The sequence below is a fragment of the Gracilinanus agilis genome, chromosome 3 (assembly GCF_016433145.1).
Source record: "Gracilinanus agilis isolate LMUSP501 chromosome 3, AgileGrace, whole genome shotgun sequence".
In the NCBI taxonomy this organism is placed as follows: Eukaryota; Metazoa; Chordata; class Mammalia; order Didelphimorphia; family Didelphidae; genus Gracilinanus; species Gracilinanus agilis.
This window is the reverse complement of record NC_058132.1, coordinates 506,501,664-506,523,589: the sequence shown is the minus strand read 5'-3', so window position 1 is coordinate 506,523,589 and position 21,926 is coordinate 506,501,664. Positions and strand designations below refer to the sequence as shown.

At 36.5% G+C, this 21,926-nt stretch overlaps 1 protein-coding gene across 2 annotated transcripts in view; it reads right to left on the bottom strand.

Annotated features, from left to right (window-relative positions):
* TUBGCP3 (tubulin gamma complex associated protein 3) overlaps positions 1-18,249 on the bottom strand; it is a 139,911-nt gene extending 121,662 nt beyond the window's left edge. For both annotated transcript variants that reach the window (XM_044667161.1, XM_044667160.1), the window contains exon 1: positions 18,174-18,249. In XM_044667161.1, coding sequence (XP_044523096.1) covers positions 18,174-18,249 — 76 coding nt within the window. The remainder of the gene's footprint in view (positions 1-18,173) is intronic.
* Between the last annotated feature and the right edge of the window lie 3,677 nt (positions 18,250-21,926).

Sequence of the window (21,926 nt, the reverse complement as noted above, 5' to 3'; positions counted from 1 at the left end):
AAAAGAAAAGAAAGAAAAGAAAGGGAAAAAAAAGAAAGAAAAGAATAAGTTAACAGCTTGGTGAAGAAAACACAAAAAAAATTAGAGAAAATAATGTCTTAAAAAACAAAATTGACCAAATGAAAAAGGTAGTACAAAAGCTCACTGAAGAAAATAATCCTTAAAAAATTAGAATTGAGCAAGTGAAAGCTAATGACTCCATGAGGTATCAAGAAACAATCAAACTAAATCAAAAGAATGAAAAAAAAAAACATAAGAAAATGTAAAATACCTCACTGGAAAAATAACTGACCTGGAAAATACATCCAAGAGAGAGAATTTAAGAATTATTGGATTCCCAGAAGCCCAAGATCAAATGAAAAGCCTAGCCATTATGTAATAAGAAATAATCAAGGGAAACTGCCCTGAAATTCTTGAACAAGGGAAAAGACATTGAAAGAAATATTCCAATCACTTCTTAAGAGATCCCAAAATGAAAATTCCCAGGAATAATGTAGCCAAATTCCAGAACTCCCCCAAGTCAAGGTGAAACTACTAGAAGCAGCCAAAAATAATCAATCCAAATATCATGAAGCCACAGTCAAGATTAAACAGGACTTAGTAGTTTCTACATTAAAAAAAATAGATGGCTTGGAATAGGATATTCCAAAAGGCAAAGAAGCTAGATTAAAACCAAGAATTACCCATCCAGCAAAACTGAGTATAATCCTTAAAAGGGGCAATTATAATTTAAGGAAATAAAGGAGTTTCAAGTACTACTGATATAAAGATCAGAGCTTAACAGAAAACTTAATGTTCAAATACAAGACTCTATAAAAATATAGAAAAAGTAAACAAAAAAAGACCAAAAACTTAAAAAGTATTCAATAAGGATAAACTGTTTCCATTCCCACATGGGAAAATAATATTTGTAACTCTTATAAATTTTATTTTTATTAGGGCAGTTGGGAGTATATGTAGACCGAGGGTGTAGGAATAAATTAACATGATAGCCAAAAATAATACAACGGATGAAAAAGAAAATTGCACTGAAAGAATAAAGAGGTAGAATGGGATAAATTATCTCACATGAAGAGACATTAAATTATCTCACATTATTACAATGAAGTATAAAGATAGCCGTAGTGACAGAAAACCCTTGAACCCTACTTTCATCAGAACTGTCTCAAAGAGATTCTTACTCAGCTGAGTATAGAAATCTTTCTTAGGGGGGTAGCTGGGTTGCTTGGTGGGTTGAGAGCCAGGCCTAGAAAGATGTTGTGAGGGTTTATTTAGTAATTTATTTAGCAATAGTGTTGGACCTAGCAAGAAGGGCTGGAGGATTCAAGAGGGAATGAAGGAGCAGGAAGTAGGGCTTGTGCTCTGAGAGAGACTCCATTAGTGGTTGGCACAAACTGTTGTTAGCCCTGGGAGATCTCAGAGTTAAGGAAACCCTGCATCCAGATTCCCTGGGATCCTGAGTGGTGGAGGCTTTCAGCAAGTGGACAAGACCTGCAGAGCTGCACCAAGTGGAGAAGGGGTTTGGGATCTGGTAGAGAGCATCTCAAGCACACTCTCTCTACCTGGGTACCTTGGACCACCTTGGTTCTTGGCATCCTGTGATCATCCTTGGACAACTGTGAGCCCCAAACCCACCCTGAGGCCCTTTAGCTGTGCTGGTCAAACCTGGCTGGAACCAAGTTTGAAGCAGCCTTCCCAGTGACTCCAGTACTGCTCCTTTGGGCCCTGCCTGGCTTAGGTCAATTAGATAGAGTAGTCAAGTCCTCCCCTTGCCCCAGTGGTTTGCCCTTTAGGTTTTCAAGTGCAGAATCCCCTATCCCATCTTTATTTAGTTACTCACAATTAAACTGTTAAAACCTTTACCTTGCCTGCTGGTTCCATAGACCCTGGCCTAGTGGTGAGCTGGGTGACCATTGGCCTAACTGCCATTCCTGACAGTTAACAGCTTGACAGTGAACCCTGGTCTCCCTATCCTGGTTGGTCCTGTCTCTCCTTCAATCCAGTGTGTGTACCCACAAACCATTTAGGTCACATTTTAATATCCCTGGTGCCCCATCTTTTACAGAGAGGAGGTCCTAGGTTCAAATCTGGCCTCAGACATGTCCTAGCTTTGTGACCCTGGACAAGTCACTTAACCCCCCCTTTGCCTAGTCCTTACTGATCTTCTGCCATAGAACCAATACACAGAATTGATTCTAAGCCAGAAGGTAAGGGTTTTTAAAAAAAGAAAGAAATCCATCTTATCTTATAAGGAAGTAAAAGGGGGGAAAAGGGGGTGGGGGGACAGAGGGTGGTGGCTGATAGAAAGGAGGGCAAGGTAGGGGAAGCAAATCAGAAGCAAAACATTTATGAGGAGGGACAGAGTGAAAGGAGAAAGAGAAAAATGAACAAGAGAAAACAGAATAGAGGGGATTACAGTTAGAAATCATAACTGTGAATGTGATGAACTCATCAATAAAACAGAAGCAATTAACAGAATCCTATAACACTGTTTACAAGAAATGCATTTGAAACAGGAAGACACCCACAGAATAAAGGTAAGGGGTTGGAGCAGAATCTATTACACTTTGGCAAAAGCAAAAAAGTTAGCAATCATGATCTCAGACAAAGCTAAAGCAAAAACTAATCTAAAGAAAAGAAATAAGGAAGGAAACTACATCTTAAAAGATACCATACAATACAATGATCCAGGGCAATTCTAAGGGATTTATGACAAAGAAAGCTATCCACCTACAGAGAAAGAACTGTTGTAGTAAGAATGCAGATTAAAGCATATGCTTTTTTTCAATTGCTTATTTGGGTTTAAGTTTGGGGGTTTTGGTTTTATAGGATTATTCACTTAAAAAATAAAAAATGTAAATGAAAAAGTGTAAACATATTGTATATGATAATAAATGTATAACCTAGATCAAATCACCTGCTGGCACTAGGAGGGGGAAGGGAAAGGAGAGAGGAGTTCAAGCATATAACTTCGGAAAACCTGGTGGAAATTTGTTATTACATGTAATTGGTTAAATATGTATATATATGCATATATATATAAAATAAATGGTGCTATAGACAATGAAGAAATATCAATACTAAAGATATATGTACCAAATAGCATAGCATCCAAATTTTTAAAGACGTTTAAATGAGATACAGGAGGAAATAGACAGCAAAACTATACACGAGTAAAAGACTTTAAGTAGGTGAATAGAATTTTAGAAAAGTTAGGCATAATAGACTTTTAGAGAAAACGTAATGGTAATAGAAAGACATATATCTTTTTCTCAGCTGTACATGGCTCCAACACAAAAATGACAGTATTAAGACATAAAAACTTCATAACCAAATGCAGAAAGCAGAAATAATACATTCTTTAAAGGGTCATGAAAAGATAAATTAAAAATTAATTGAAAACAATCTAATTCTAAATAATGGGTGGATAAAAAAGAACAAATCATAGAAACAATCAATTTCATTAAAAAAGAATGCAATGAGACACCAAATTTCATGGGATGAAGCCAAAGCAGTACTTAGAGGAAATTTTAAATCTCTAAATGCCTACATCAATAGAGAAAAAGCAGTTCAACCAATTGGCCATGCAATTTTAAAAAACTAGGAAAAGAACAAACTAAACCCCACCAATTAAAAACCGAATTAAAATCCAGAATATCAAAGAAGAAATTAATAGAATTTAAAGTAAAAAAATAATTGAACTAATAAATAAGATAGGAATTGGTTCTATGGGGAAAAAAACAATAAAATACATTGTTGGTTAATTTGATTTAAAAAATAAAGAAAACCAAATTACCAGCATCAAAAATGAAGCAGAAGAATTTAAAGAATTCTTTAATGAAGAAGAAATTAAAGCCATTATTAGAAGCTATTTTGCCTAACTATATGCCAATAAATCTGGCAATCTAAGCAAAATGGATGAACATTCATAAAAAAAAATAAGCTGCCTTGATTAACTGAAGAGGAAACAGAATATTTAAATAATCTCATCTTAGAAAAAAGAAATTTAACAAGCCATAAATGAACCCCTTAAGAAAAAAGTCTCCAGATTTATTGACAAGTGAATTCTACCAAATATTTACAGCACAATTAATTAAAATTCTACATAAACTATTACGAAAAATAGGGGAAGGAGGCAGCTAGGTGGCTCACTGGATTGAGAGTCAGGTCAAAGACCTGAGGTTCTAATCCACCCTCAGACACTTCCCATTTGTGTGACTCTGGGCAAGTCACTTAACCTCCATTGCCCAGCCCTTACTACTCTTCTGACTTGGAACCAATGCATAATAATGATTCCAAGATGGTAGGTAAGCATTTTTAAAAAATTAAAAGAAAAATAGGGGAAGAATGAGTCCTACCAAATTAATGACACAAATACAGTACTGATACTTAAACCAGGAAGGTCAAATATGGAAAATGAAAATTAAAGATCAATTTCCTTAATGAATACTGATGCAATAATAAAATAATAAATGCAAAATTTTAAATAAAATACCAGCAAGGAGATTGTAGCAATATAAGCTATCACGAGGATCATACGCTATGATCCTTTTTATTTATTCCAGGTAGGATTTATACCAGAAATGTGGGACTATTTCAATATTAGGAAAACTATCAGCATAATTAACTATATCAATAACAAAACCAACAGAAATCATATCTCAAAGGCAAGAAAAAAGGTTGAGATAAAATACAACACTCATTCCTATTTAAAACACTAGAGACCATAGGAATAAATGGAGTTTTCCTTAGATAAATACTACTTATCATTTTAAAACCATGAACAAGCATGTCGATAATGGGGATAAGCTAGAAGTTTTCCCAGATAAAATCAGGGTGAAGCAAGGATGCCCATTATCATCACTATTATTCAATATTGAACTAGAAATGCTAGCTATAAGAAGAAAGAAAATTGAAGGAATTAGAATAGCAAAGAGGAAACAAACTATCACTCTTTGCAGATGAAATTATACTATTTGTTGAAAATCAACTAAAAACTGGTTAAAATAATTAACAACTTTAGCAAAATTGCAAGATATAAAATAAGCCTACATCATCAGTATTCCTCTATGTTTCCAACAAAGTTCAGCCACAAGAGATTGAAAGAGAAATTCCATTTAAAATAACTGTAGATGATAGAAAATACCTGGGAGTCTACCTGCCAAGACAAACCCAAAAAACATATGAATACATCTATCTACAAAACACTTTCCACACATATAAAGTCAAATCCAAACAATTGAAAAAATGTTCTTTACTCATGGAGAGATTGAGCCAATATAATAAAAATAATAATTTTACCTAAATTAATTTACTTACTCAGTGCCATCCTAACCAAACTACCAAAAAATTATAAAGCTATAAAAATAATAAAATTCATCTAGAACAACAAAAGGTCAAGAATATCACAGAAAAAAATGTGAAGGAAGGTTGGCTTAGCAATACCAAATCTCAAACTGTACTATAAAGTGGTAATCATCAAAACTATCTGGTACTGGCTAAGAAATACAGAGGTGAATCAGTGGAATATTTAGATACATAATACACAGTAGTAAATGACCATAGTGTTTACTGTTTGAGAAACCCACATGCCAGCTTTGGGGACAAAAATTCACTACTTGACAAAAATCGCTAAGAAAACTGGAAAAAAGTAAATCTCATACCAAATACTAAGATAAGGTCAAAAAGAGTACATGATTTAGATATAAAGGGAGCTACCAGAAGCAAATTAGGGGAGGATTGAATAGCTTACCTGTCAGATCTATAGATAAGGGAAGAATTTACACTCAAACAAGAGAAAATGAATATTATATGATATAAAATGGATAATTTTAATTATATCAAATTTAAAAGGCACAAACAAACCAAAGCAACCAAAATTACAAGCGAAACAGAAAGCCGGTGAGAAATTTTACAGCAAGTTTCTCTAATAAAAGCCCCGTTTCTTAAATATATGGAGGACTGAGTCAAATTTATAAGAGTACAAGTCATTCCCTAATTGATAAGTGGACAAAAGATATGAACGGGAAGTTTTTAGATGAAGAAATCAAGGCTTGTTGATAGTTATGTGAAAAAAATGTTCTATATCACTATTGATTAGAAATGCAAAATATCTGAGGTACCACTTTACACTATCATAATGGCTAATGTGACAGAAAAAGAAAATGATATACGTTAGAGGGAATGTGAGAAATGGAGACATTACTATACTACTGGTGGAACGGTGAACTGATCCAACCAGTCTGAAGAGCAATTTCAAATTATGCCCAAAAAGCTATAAAACTATGTATATCCTTTGATCCAGCAATATCACTACTGGGTTTGTATCCCAAAGATGAAAAAAAAAAGCAAAAGCATTTAGGAGTACAAAAATACAGCAGCGATTTTTGTAAGAATTGGAAATTAAAGAGATGTTCATCATTTGGGGATGGCTGAACAAGTTACACTATAAGTTTGTAAAGGAATGTTACAATGCTAAATGAAATGATAAACAGGAGGAGTTCAGAAAAATCTGGAAAGACCTATGTGAACTGATGCAAAATGAAGCAAGCAGAACCAGGAGAATACTGTGCAAAATAATAGCAATATTCAACTATAAATGACTTAGCCAATAACAATACAATGACTATGACAATTCCAAGATGTTCATGATGAAAAATACTATCTACTTCCAGAGAGAACTGATAGAGGCTGAAATAGAAGCATACTATTTTTCACTTCATTCTCCTTATTTTCTGTTGTTGCTTTATATGTCTTCTTCCACAGCATGACCAATACGGAAATATGTTTTAAATGATTATTCATGTATAACCTAAATCAAATTTCTTACCAGCATAGGAGGGGCATGGAGAAGGGAAGAGAATTTGGAAATCAAAATTTTAGAAAATAAATGTTAAAAATTGTTATTACATATAATTGAAAAACATAAAATTGTATTTTTAAAAACAATGCTAAACACTAAAATTCATAATTTGTATAAAATGCATATTTCACATTTTCTGGGATATTTTATGCTTTGGGATAGGAGAGTTACACTAGACTTGTTATTGAATTAATGAAGGAAACTCCCAGTGGGGAAACTTTCTACCAATACATATGAACAATTCAACTATAAGTTCCTATTTTAAGAGATTTGCCTGGAGCATTGAAAAGGCAAGCAATTCGTTCCTAGTCATATGGTAAGTTTATATTACAGAGGCAAAACTTGAGTTTTGGTACTCCTATTCCAAGGTTATCATTCTACAGATTATAACTCCTTGCTTTCATTTGATGTTAGTGCTTAATATTTAAGCTATTGGGGGGATGTAATCATTTTTTTCAAATATTCTTAAACACATCTTTATGCCTCTTTCACTTTTTTCTGGTAATGAAATTTCTGACAAGAAAGCATGTTAGTTGGAGTATATCCTATTCAGTTACTAAAATAACATCACCTAGGAAAGGAAATGGATTAATATTCCCCACAAATACTATTCCAATTAGAGATTTATATTCTTCCATTATGATTTAAAGATTAGAGTCATTCATTCTTTAGTACATATTGCTTTAATTAAATAATGACAAATGCTTACCAGATTGCTTATCTACATGCAGATAAGGGGTAGGGTAGATACAAAGTCCAAAAGAGGAGGAAAGGATGACAAATTTTGGAAGACAGGAAAGGCCAGGCCTAAGAAGAATGGATGACTCTGGGGTGCGTAGGAATAGCACAAGGACATTAATGTCTAAGAATATGCAAGAGTGGGGAAATAGCCATAAAATTTGGGGGAAATTAAGGGGAAAAAAAGTTCAAAAAAAGTCACTCTGAATAGGAACTTCAAGGTAGCCATTATATTACAGATAATCTAATATGGATCTCAAGAGACACAAAAAGAAAATATTAATTTACTATATAACTTGTACTATATATTATGTATTATATAACAGCCTTTCAATCCAATACAGTTTGTTACTTCAGTCCAGCCAGGTATCTCCCTGTCAAATTCCTGCTCTCTGAAATATAACAGGCAAGAGCTGGACTTGGGAGTCAGGAAGACCCTAGGTTCAAATCCAACCTCTGACACTTATTTGTTCTGTGAATATGGGCAAGTCCTTTAACTTGTAAGTTTTAATATGCTCATCTATAAAATGGAGATATAACTGCATTCATAATAGGGCTCAAATGAAACATCATATGAAGTGGTTCACAAATTTTAAAGGACTTTATATCATCATTATTGTGAGAAAAGATTCACATTTTATCATTTTTTGATTGAAATCTAAGTAGAAATCAGGAAAACAAACCATCTGGTAGGGCTGATATCTAAGCACCAATATGATCATATTGTAAGTTAGTCCCCCAGAAAGAATACTCCCTCCACTCCAATCCCCCCACCTAGTATTGAAGTGGGTAAATAAACACAAATACACACACAGGGGTTCTTCTGGGGAGAAAGGGATGAAGGAAGAATGAAGGTTGTAGATGTATTACAATCTTAACCAAATACAAAAGGGCTGTGACAATGAGAGTGAATGACAGTTGGGATCCAACTGCCACTTAGATTAAAACATCCAGGGATACCTTACTTCTACAGAGAAAAACACAGTAGGAATAAAAAACACTTTTTTAATAGTTAACTTAAGATGAAAAGAAGTGGGAGAGGTCACACTACTCTAAAACATTATGTTTTAAGGGATTAAAGGCTAAAAATCTGGGAAATAGCTACACTACACTATGCAGGCCCCCAGGACACAAGGGACTAATAAGATCTCACCTAGATGGTCTGATGGTCTTGATCAGTAGCTCAAAATGTTTCAGTCCAAGTACATTCCAAGATCACAGGTTCCAGCCAAATTAATCCCCAAAGGGTAAGCCAAGGAGCTTTAATCAGCTTGGGATGTCCACCAATCCAAGTCTGATCCTCCAGTTCAACTTGAATTTCCCCACAGGCAGGTGTTTCTTCTGGGAGGCAAATCCACTCTCCCCTGGGTTCTTCACTGGAGACAGTTTTCAGAATCCAACTGCTCTCTCAGCCATAATACAGTCTCTCAGGAAATCACTTCCTTCCTTGCCATAATTCCATCCTTGGAACCTTCAGGTCTTATCTGACAGCCTGACAGCCTGGGTGCTAATTTCACTATCTATACTCTTCCTCATAATAGTATTATTATAATCATAACATCAAAATAAGATTTTAGGGGCAGCTGTGTAGCTCAGTGGAGTGAGAGTCAGGCCTAGAGACAGGAGGTCCTAGGTTCAAACCCGGCCTCAGCCACTTCCCAGCTGTGTGACCTTGGGCAAGTCACTTGACCCCCATTGCCCACCCTTACCAACCTTCCACCTATGAGACAATACACCGAAGTACAAGGGTTTAAAAAAAAAATAAGATTTTAAACTACTAAATCTTACAATTTTCAGTGAATAGTTGATATCTTATAACCAACAGTGTCAACTGATAGATTAAAAAGAATGTTATTAAATAAATTCCTATACATGCACTTATTCAACAGTTGCTAAAAATATTGCATGCTTTAGTCCCTGTCCAATTCCTTCACTCACATTTCAACCTAACATGCTTTCTCAAGGCCATATGCTAAAATAATGCATAACAGAATAGATCCAGTGTACTGGTTACTCATTTGTCCATTTGAGAAGTCTTTATTAAGAACTTACTATGTAGGGCAGCTAGGTAACTCAATAAATATAGAGCCAGGCCTAGAGAAGAGAGGTCCTGGTTTCAAATCTGAACTCAGATACCACCTAGCTGTGTGATCTTGGACAAGTCACTTAACTCCAAATGCCTAACCCTTACTCTTCTGCCTCTTCCACCTTGGAACCAATACTTAGTATCAATACAGCAGGTGTGGGCTTTTTAAAAAAAAAAAAGAAGAATCTACTACATGTAAAGCACTACACTAGGTACTGAAGGTTAAAAAAAATAAAAGGTTATCTAAGTTTTCTACTTGTTGATTGAATTACATCCAGTTGACATTGCATGTTCTCCTTTTCTTATCCCTGAACTCCAGTCCTTTCTCCTCAGAATGCCTTCCCTGAAATAACTAGAAAAGTAACTATGATTCTATACCTTCAAACATGGTAGGCAGTATATTCTGGTTAAAAAAGAAAGTAAGGAAATTAGGAAAGCCTAGGTTAAGTTCTAGCCCTCTGTTTGCTACCACAGTATAGCTGTGACCATAAGCAAGTTATAATTCTATGTGCCTTAGTTTCCTTAAGCATCAAATGAGGATTGCCACCACTTTCCTTGTCTAATTTCACAATGTCATTGTAAGAATAAAATGAGCTACGTGAAATATTTAGGTGCTTATGGGATACTAAAATGTAAATTGGCTGAATTTCACATACAGTGCTAAAGAACTACTTTATGGTCAATGAATACTTCAGACTAGCACATAAATGCTATTGAGAGGGGAAAAAAAGGCTATTTATTTGCTAAACAATTAAAGAGCTTCCCTTACAAAGCAAAGCATACTTTTACCATCTTCTTGACTGCCAACATTACTTCACTGATTCATCAATGAACAAGGCCATTATCAAGGCCATAAATATAACAAAAGAGACTTCATAAGAAAACTAATCCCCTGTACAGTTCTGTCAAATTTGGTATTGCATTAAAGATGCTATTTTTTAAACCCTTACCTTCCATCTTGGAGTCAATACTGTGTATTTTATATCCTATGGCCCTATGATTTTTTTTTAAATCCTTACCTTCTGTCTTGGAGTCAATACTATGTATTAGTTCCAAGGCAGAAGAAGGGTAAGGGCTAAGTAATGGGGGTTAAGTGACTTGCCCAGGGTCACACAGCTAGGAAGTGTCCGAGGCCAGATTTGAACCTAGGACCTCCTGTCTCTAGGCCTGGCTCTCAATCCACTGAGCTACCCAGCTGCCCCTAAAGATGCTATTTTTTAAAGCTGGTAACTCTATTCAAAGACAAATAGTAAGAATGGGTTGGAAAAAATTATGGTGCCATATTTCAGAAATGTCATCATTTTCTAATTATAATATAAGATTTATGGACTTTGGAATTAGCCCACAAAACAGATCCTAGCACATATTCTTTCAATTCAACAAAAATTTACTAAGCCTTTACTGTGAATAAGTTCCTAGGAGCTGAAAATAAAAAGGGAACAAAAATTTTTAAAAACCTCTGACCAAAAGGAGCTAACATAATGCTGGGAATATAAAGCAAATACACAAATGAATAAATACAAGATAACTTGAAGAGAAAAAAGAGAACTAAGGAGAAGGAAATGAAAAAAGGCTTCCCATAAATGACACAAGAGCTTAGCTTTTAAGACAAGAATTTTTGGAGATAAAATTCTATACAGGTGGGGGCAGCTGGGTAGCTCAGTGGATTGAGAGCCAGGCCTAGAGATGGGAGGTCCTAGGTTCAAACCTGACCTCAGACACTTCCCAGCTGTGTGACCCTGGGCAAGTCACTTGACCCCCATTGCCTACCCTTACCGCTCTTCTGCCTGGGAGCCAATACACAGTATTGACTCCAAGACGGAAGGTAAGGATTTTAAAAAAAATTCTATACAGGTGATTGAATGCCACATGTGTAAATAGAATTAGCTCAAGCCCATTCATAGTTAAAACTCTAATCATCAAAGATAATGTCATCCCTACCTCCCTTAGTGGGGAGGGGAGATGAATTACCCACAATAAGTAACAAATCAAGAACAAGGGACTGCCCTTTGGGCAGTCCAAATCAGTGTAGAGGCTGCCATTTGTCCACTTGAATTAGAGGTGGACTCAGAGGAAGTGACGAAAGACACTATCTTTTCAAGTATGTTTGTTACTTCCTGTTGGGATAGTTCCGGCTTTGAACTTGGTGCTGAAGGATCTCAGCTGAGATCTCAAGCTGCTTCCACTCTGAATGGTCACGTGGGTAAGTTAGGCTGACTTCCTTGGCCTACCAGTTTAATTAGCTTTTCAATCCTCTCCCTGCCCAGCTTCAGGTAGGCCTGGGCTAGCCTCTCCCTCTCTATTTCCCTACCTTCTTCCTTCCTGATAGTAAATAAACTACCTTAAACCCGATCCTGACTTGGGTCTATTTTAATTATGGAATCAATCTGAATTATTGATTCCTGGTGGCCACCCCTTTATATATATAATACCTAAAATTTCCCTCTTACACAAAGTAGAGGAATAGCTAGTAGATCAGTTAGGCTACAACATAGAGTGCATGCCCAGGAATTCATATGAAGTAAAGGAGGGAAAGGTAAATAGATGAGAGCTTATTTGTTGGAGGGTTTTAAATTCCATACTAATGAGTTAATATTGGTATTTTATCCTAAGGGCCTCAATGAGTTATTGGAGATTTTTAGGCAGGAGAGACATGGTCTGATCTATATGTCAAGAATCATAATTTGGAAATTATATGGAAGATAGCGTCCACTAGGACAATGGACATTGTAAGTGAAGAGAAAAGGAAGGACTCAAAGTTCTTGGAGAGATAGAATCAACAAGACTTGGCAAGTGACTGGTTACTGAGCAACAAAGGGGAGAAAAGCATCAAGGATGATTCCAAGGTAGTGACCCTAATCAGTAAACAGGGAGGATTTGAAGGTTGGATTTAGTTGCAGGGTAGGTGAAGAGAGCAAAAGATGATGTCACTTTTGGATATGAACAAAATGGATTGTGCCAGAAAACACTGGCAATGCTGGAGTTCAGAAAAAAGATTTCGGCTAGATTATAGATTTGGGAATCATTTACATATGAGATAATAGTTGAACTCAGAAAATCTGATGAAATCGCCAAGCACAAAAGCTCTGTGGGATAACCATATATAGACAGGAGATAGATGATGATCTAGCAAAAGAAATTATGCAGACGAGAGAGGAAAACAATGTCACAAAAGCCAAATCACCAGTAATGTTCTGAATAATGCTGACAAATCATTTTATAGTAATAGTTAAAGTTAATGAAAAGCATCTGAGAGAAAATTTGGTCACCATTTGATTCATTAATTTTTCAGAAAGGCAAACTATATATTAAACTATCCAAGAGACTAAAATGCTACACATACTTTTTTAGTCTTCTTTTAAAAAGAAGAAGGGACCAAAAAGCAAATAAATTAATACAAACCTTTTCAAGAAAGCAAATTGCAAAGCCAATAACAGGATCAGTGCCCATTCAAATCAATAACTTACCATTTGGATATAGAACATCATAACTCATTTTTCTTATGTCTCTAAATTATCATGAAAAAGTTAAATTACATAATCTGCTTAATGTAGGAAAGTATTATAGAAAACTTTTCATTTAAGAAGTTAAATATTTAAGATTTCTGCTACTTCAAAGGATAACATTCACTGAAAAACTGGTTTACGTAGAACTCACTACACAAAGGGTTCCTTATACAGTGTAGGATTTACTGTTTGTATGAGCTTGCACAAAAACATGCATACATATCTGCACATACATGTGTATATATACATACATATATACATACATGTGTGTATGTATAGGTATACACACACACACACACACACATACACACACACTTCAGTGTCTACAAAAATAAAGTCCAAGCTCCTTACTTAATCTGAGGGAGTTTGAGACTCTTAAAAAAAATCTGTCCCCCAAACCTTCTTTCAGTTTTTATTACCAACTCTTTAATTTTCCCAAACCTCCAATCTAACTAAACTGATCACTATCTCCCATTATGTCTTGGGATTTTCTTTTTTTTTTTTAAGTTCATTTATTTAATTAGTTAATTTTGAATATTTTCCCATGGTTACATGAATCATGTTCTTTCCTTCCCTCCTACCTCCTGTAGCCAACAAGGAATTCCACTGGATTTTATATGTGTCATTGATCAAGATCTATTTCCATATTATTAATATTTGCAGTAGGGTGATTGTTTAGAGTCTACATCCCCAATCATGTCCCCATTGAACCATGTGATCAAGCAGTTGTTTTTTTTTCTGTGCTTCTATTCACAGTTCTTTCTCTGGATGTGGATAACTTCTTTCTCATAAGTCCCTCAGAACTGTTCTGGATCATTGCATTGCTGCTAGTAGAGAAGTCTATTATATTAGATTGTGCCACAGTGAATCCATCTCTGTGTATAATGTTCTCCTGGTTCTGCTCCTTTCACTCTGCATCAGTTCCTGGAGGTCATTCCAGTTCACATGGAATTCCTCCAGTTCATTATTCCTTTGAGCACAATAGTATTCCATTACTAATAGATACCACAGTTTGTTCAGCCATTCCCCAATCAAAGGGTATCCCCTCATTTCCCAATTTTTTGCCACCACAAAGAGCGCAGCTATAAATATTTTTGTACAAGTCTTTTTCCTTATTATCTCTTTGGGGTACAAACCCAGCAGTGCAATGGCTAGATCAAAGGGCAGACAGCCTTTTAAAGCCCTTTGGGCATAGTTCCAAACTGTCCTCCAGAATGGTTGGATCAATTCACAACTCTACCAGTAGTGCATTAATATCCCAATTTTGCCACATCTCCTCCAACATTTATTACTTTCCTTTGCTATCATATTAGCCAATCTGTTAAGTGTGAGGTGGTATCTCAAGAGTTGTTTTGATTTGCATTTCTCTGATTATGAGATTTGGAACACTTTTTCATGTGCTTATTGATAGTTTTTATTTCTTTATCTGAAAATTGCCTATTCATGTCCCTTGCCCATGGCTTGATTTTTTTGTACAACTGATTTAGCTCCTTATAAATTTGAGTAATTAGACCTTTGTCAAAGGATTTTTTATAAAGATTTTTTCCCAATTTGTTGTTTCCCTTCTAATTTTCATTGTATTGGTTTTGCTTGTTCAAAAACTTTTTTAATTTAATGTAATCAAAATTATTCATTTTACATTTTATAATATCCTGTATCTCTTGTTTGGTCTTAAAATCTTTCCTTTCCCATAGATCTGACAAGTAAACTGTTCTATGTTCACCTAATTTACTTATCATTTCCTTTTTTATATTCAAGTCATTCACCCATTCTTAATTTATCTTGGTGTAAGATGTAAGATGTTAATCTAAACCTAATCTCTCCCACACTGTTATCCAATTTTCCCAGCAGTTTTTGTCAAATAGTGGGTTTTTGTCCCAAACATTGGGATCTTTGGATTTACAATGTCTTGCTGAGGTCATTTACCCCAATTCTATTCCACTGATCCTCCCCTGACTCTTAGCCAGTACCATATTGTTTTGATGACCACTGCTCTATAGTACAGTTTAAGATCTAGTAGTCTTGGGCTTTTCTACCTCTAAACATTCATTCATAAGTTCTGTTATCTTCCATCTCATCCCTCATTTAAGATGAAGATCAAATCCCTGCTTTCCTATTAAGGCATCCTAATCCATTTCAGCTCAGTTTTTTCCATTTCTTATACAATAGTCTATACTTTAATTTGGAAATTAACCACATGCTGCCTTTTATATTGTTGAACTGAACACTTCTCTCTAGCATTATTATTCATATATTTATGCCTTATGTGCCTAGACTACAAACTGCTTGAGGACAGGAGCTGAATCTTACACTTTTTTGTACCTGCTACAGAGCTTAAGTATATTAACTTCACACTGCAGATGCTCAATAACATGATAACACTGATCAATGAACTTAATAGCCAGAAGTAACTAATCCATCTCTCTCATTTTCCAGATGAGAGAAAAAATAAATATATAGAAAGTCATAAAATAAAACATGCTGGGAGGTACCAATAAGTATATGTGAATATATATATATATATTTATATATTTGCACATATTTACACATGTGCAAGCACACATGCATGAACTCCTTGATGACAGAAGATATATAGAATGACTTTATCACTGCACAACCCAACAAATTCAAAGGTATGTCAGACTTTAAAAGGGTCATAACTCACTTTTTACATTATGAATGCAAGTACCACAGACAGAAAAATGCTTTGCTTTGGGAGATCCCATGATGTCAGTTATAGTAATTAAAAAATATACCTTAAAAACAATTGAGTGATTTTGCTGTCAAAAAAGGGTTATTAAATATTTTTTACATACTACTCCAATGTCAATCACACTAACATCAGTCATCAGTATAAAAACTCTTAACTAGAAAAACATTTTAACCAAGATTCTGACAAATTACATCTAAAAATGCCATTAACTATCCATCACCAAAAGCAGTGTGGGGCAAATGAATGAATAATGGATCTAGAGAAGCCTTGGTTTCCTATCTTAGTTCTTCCATTGTAAATAATCTTGGACAAACCATCCCGCATCTCTGAAATTCCATTTCTCCATTTTTAAATAAGTAAGGGTATTAAAATCAATCTCTAAGATCCTTCCAGTTTTAAACTCAAGATCCTGTATTTACATTTGATTATTCCTTTTCTCCGTGAATGGAAGAGTAAATATTATTAAAATTCATCAGAATATAGTAGCATAAATTAAAATATAAATATATCAACCTCACTTAACCTCAATTATCCAAAAACACAGCAGAGACACCTGTAAGAGTAAGCAGAAAAGACCTCTAAGTTTACAAAATTAAAAGGCACAAGACTTATCAATGCGTTCATACTTAAGTTTCTAAGGCTCTTATTCAGGACCTACTTAGTTTAAATTAAAACAATCCTAACAAAAATAGCTAATTTTGCCAGATCACAACTGATTAAAAGCAATAATTAGAAGGTGAAAAGCAGAAATCCTGAAGGAAAGTACACAATGAAAATAGGGGAAAGTGGACAAAGATGGTAGAAAAAAAACAAACTGAAAACTCAATTTACATAGTTCAGAAGAGTACAATAGGTAGAGCTTGAAGTTCTTAAGACCTAGATGTGAATTACAACCAAACTGATTATTTATTGACCAGGTGACACATCACATAACCTTAATAGGACTGTTTCTTCCTTTGAAAAATGGAATTAATACCTGCAGACCCTACCTCAAAGAGCTATTTAAGCTTAAATGAGACAATTATGTAAAGTGATTTTAAAACCTACAAACTTCAGGTATTATTATTAGTGGCAAATAGCCCAGCACCCTTCCAAAGCCACTGAGAATAATATAGGGCACTGAAATAATAACTGATCGTAATGATTTGTCATCAAAAATGGTTAAATTTTGTTCAGCATACTTTAAGAAAGCAAAAAAAGTATGCTTTATATTTTGGAGAGATCATCATCAAAAAAGCCAAATTTTTTAAAGCTCTGATGCTAATGGGAAAAGCTTCATTTATTTAGAAAATTCAATTATGAGGAACCCAATTTCTTATTTCAGTACATCCAAGCATCTAAGATTTCATTAATTCTGATATTATATACCTCTGTGAAGGTAGATCACAAGATTACAAGCCCGCCTAGTTTCATGAATTGCTTCGGGCAAAAAAATCCTCTACCCTAGCACACAAGCTTCTCAGAACCTACTGGAACTTACCTAGTGTTTATCCTACAACTCTTATTACAGGCTCTATAATGAAAGCCTTTCCAGAAAATAAGGGAGAAGAAAGGGGTTTTATCTTTTAATATTGTAGATTCGTTGGTTTTGTTTCATATTTGCAGGTGTGATACTCGTGACAAATTAGTAGCTTCTTTACATATAGTGTCAAGTTTCTGAGCAGTTTCATTGCCCATTCATTCTTCCATCCTTTTGATATTTCCCCAACCCATGATTAAATCGCTAAACTAGTTCCATTTTACAGATGGGAGGTGGGGGGGAGAGCAAACCTGCAGCTCTCTCCAAAAATGTGATCGTATTTTGGTCACGGGTGGCTGTCACGTAGAAGTCACTCCTGCGCAGCTGTGGGAACTCACCCTTCCCACGCCACCAAGTTTCCCAGAGAACCAGAGGAGTCTGCCCTCCCCTCCTCATTACATGACCCACCCACCCCAACCCCCAGAAAGTGGGGGATAAATTCTCCGCCCGCCTCCATCTTCACCCCTTCCATGGGCAAGAGACAGGGGCGGGGTAAGCTCCAAGTGCAGTGACTCAGCCTCCGTCCCTCGGTGCTTGCAACTGGGGCGCTGACAGCTAGGGTTTCTGGGCGCCCCGGCAGGAGGGTGGCCTCAGGCCTCCACGGCAGCAGGGAGGACTCGGGGCACGGGGGGAGGGGCAGAGGAATAAGAAAAGCCTCCCTCCCCTCCTCAGGGGCGCGCGTTCCCCCTCCCCTCAGGCGCGCTCCCCTCTTCCCTCAGGCACGCGCGTCCCCAGTCCCGCGGCATTACCTTCGCTCTTGCCCAGAATCCGGCAGCACAGGCTCTGCAGCAGAACGTTCGGAGACTTGTGGTCCGGAGTCGCCATCCTCGCACCCGGGCTGGAAGGAGGCGGAGAGGGAGAAGTGGAACGCGCGCTCACGATGGGGGAGTAGGAGGGGGGGGGGAAGGATCGCCACCCCCACGCCCCCGCCCTCTCCTCTTTCACCTGACTCCGGCCCCTTCTTCACCACGGGTGCATACGGGGGCTCCACCGCCGTTATCCCCCTCACAGGCGGCCAGCCTACTCGCTTCCCTTCCCTCGCCCACCCACACTGGCTAACAGGCACTCTCCCCGACCGGCCGCCTGCCTAACGGTTAGGGACAGCGCGTAACCGCGGCGCCATTTTAACAGAACCCGCCGAAACTACCGGCAACCCCCACAATGCTCAGCTCCCTCACAGTGCCCCACCACCTCCTCCTCCCAAGCTCCTTGGGTGCAACTGTTTAACGCCTCCCCTACCACCACTGCACATACTTCCCCCGAGTCCTACAGCCAGGTGGTAAAGGTTCCGTCAAAGATATTCTCTCAAGCTGTTTCCCCTCACAGATAAAGGGCTGGGGGTAGCTCTCCCTCCTCTTAAAGTGTAGATTCTGCTGGATGTGATTCTAACTTGTTTACTGAAACGAAGGGCCTGGTAGCCGATTGCAGCCTTCCTGTAGAAAGATAGTTTTAGTAACAATTTTTTTTTGCATTTATGGTATCTCCTCATTTTTCCCATTAGGCATTCATTTCAACATTGCACTTAATGGCAAAATGAAGATACAATGCATTTTTTAAATGAGAGTTTGAAAAAACCAATTCCCATTCCATGGTTAAACCATAAAATAAAAATCGGTATGTAAGTGAACTTTAAAGAGCATCAAGTCCAACCGCCCTCATTTGACAGATGGGGAAACTAAGGCCCAGAGAAGTTAAATGACTTGCCCAAGGGCAATAAATAGCTAATGCTTGCCCAAATAAATAGCTAATGCTAGCATAGATGCGTCATGTTGCAGTTCTGTGGATAGGGCCAGTCCTAAGCATAAGCAAAGCAAGTTGCTGTCCAGGCAATCCCAAAATATTTCCCCAGGTAAACAGAAACAATCCTTATGCTCAACACCCCTAAAGTAGTCTTTAACCATTCACTAGAGAGGAAGTGTATAGATTGTAGAGAGCTGTCTTTTACTCAGACCTACTTAATTCAAATACTTTCTCTGACCCTAAACAAGTAACTTAACTTTTCAATGTCCCAGGCTAATTTTTGATACTTAAATTGTGGAAAAGGTATATATCTGGATTGGAAGAGGGAGCTTCCACACCACTGAAATACTATGATCCATTTTTTGTTGTTTATTCATATCAGATTTCCCACCCAAATATACCCTGTGTTATAATATAGGAAACTGTTAACAACTCATTTAACAGATGCTAACACCTTTATTTCGATTAGTTTATCAAGTTAGTCTAAGTAAAGAACTTGAAGAAGATAATAAAGGACAGATCATGTCATTTCTCTATTCAAAAAGCCTTTGGTGGTTCTTTATTACCTATAAAGTTTGAATGCCTTACCTTGGGCTTACTTTGTATATTTTTTGTATTTACTTATGTGTATACATGTTGTTCTCTGATAGAATGTAATTTCTTTGAGAGAAAGAAGTTTCCTTTTTTTATGTTTGTATCCCCTTCACAGAGTATACTGGTTGGTATGTAGTATCTCTTAATAAATGTCTTTTGACTGATTGGTTAACATAGCATTCAAATCCCTCCATTATCTCAGCTGAATTCACCTTTCAGCTCAATACAACAAACATTTATTAAAGTGTTAGTCTGCACAATCAGTCAGTGAATTAACAAAAGAAGTCACTGGGGGTAATTACAAAGCTTAAATGAAATACAATACCTACCCTTATAGTTGCTATGGTCTAGAAAGAAGAAAGGATCCATATCCAAATGACTGTAATAGAATATGATATATTCATGTTCATGAGACATAAGCAAAGTATTATGTGTACACTAAAGAAAAGCATTTTGAGAAAAGATGTATTTATATTGAGCTTTAAAGTATTTGTAGAAATTCAAGAACTATCTCATGTTGGTGGGATTCACAGCCCCCATGTTCAACAACTATGTTCCTATAGAATGCGGTATATACTTCTATTACGAAACACTTCTTTCTACAGTATATTATAGTTGTAAGAGTCATAAGAGCTTTAGATTATAACTGTTAAGAAATCATAAGTATTATCCTAGCTATTTTTTTCTCTTCATCAGGATACAAAAGGCTCTGCAGTGTGGTCTATGTCAGATTCTGATGTCATTTTAGAGGACTGTCAACATTTACCAATAAAATTTCTCAGCTAGTCTCTCCAAAACAGCTGGAAACACCCCTTCTGACCTTTTCTTTATGTATGCTTCATCAGATCCCCTCTGTCAAGACCATGATTTTGAAGAAGAAAAAAATAGCATTTTAAACAAGCATATTCAAATACTTAAATGGATCTAGGATCCCATCTATTCAATAATTCTCTCCATCAATGCAGATCACTACCCATCCATGGTTGCCTAGTTTGTGAAATTCTTATTCATATTCTTTGAAGTTTACTACATCTTCTCAATGTGGTAGTAGAGGCCTTCTTTACTTTCTCACATCTGTAATACACCTTTTCTTCCATTCCCTGCTCCAATCTTTCTAACATCTTTTGAGATGTTTTTAAAGCTAATTTTAAGTTAATTAAGTTAAAGAACTTTTAAGTTCAGTTCTAGGCAATTCTCAGCTGGGAACTAAGCAAAGGGCAATTCATTCATGAACAAGTATGGACTCTCAGACTTCTCTGATGAATGAAAGAACCACAGGTCATCTCAGTATTTCTCTAGATTATTGCATAAGCAGGTGTGAGTGAAGAAGAGTCTACTGTAATTTTTACCTCCTTTGCTTCCCCCACAACTCTAAGTCTCGCCCCCTTCACAAGAAATCAAGAATGTGAATCAATATATACATATGTCCCTTTAAGAATGAAACAAAATCTGGTGGGTTTTTCTAAAGGGGAAAAAATGCTACCTAGGCATCTTTATCAAAGATAAAGAGATGAAGAGAGCAAGCCAGCCATGGCTAACTTTTTTTTCTTTGGAGATTGGGGCACTCTATCTCACCTGGGTTAGAAGTGCAGCAACAATTTGATCCATCTATAAGTCACCACTCAATCATTGACCTGCATGGTCTCCAATATGGGCCAGTTTGCCCATCCTTAGGCAGCCTGGTGGCCCCCTCACTCCCAGTATCTTATTATTTTGATGCCAGACTTATTGTGAACACCAAATCAGCTGTACCTCTACTTTAACTCAGAACTTTCCCATGCTCAAGTGATCCAGCAGCTTCAACCTCCTTAGGAGCAGAGATTACAAGTGAAAGTCATCATGCCCATCCTCTGCATTAGCTTTCAATACACCTGCTCCCACAGCTCTCACATAGGTATACTCCATCCCTGGGCTTGTTCAATCATCTGGTGTGTAGGGAAAACTCTACTACATGGTATTCTTCCCTGCCAAAATGTAAGCTTCTTGGGCAAATACCTTTTTGTCTTTTTAAAGATATTAGTCTTTTTAAGACACAGATCTTTAGCCTTAAGACTGGAATGCCCTTTTCCAAGAAAGGGATTTGCTTGGGATTTGCTCTTCTCCATTTGGACAAATTTTGCTCCATTCCTTCAAAAGAATATGAAGCAAAAAGATAAGCAGAAAGTTGA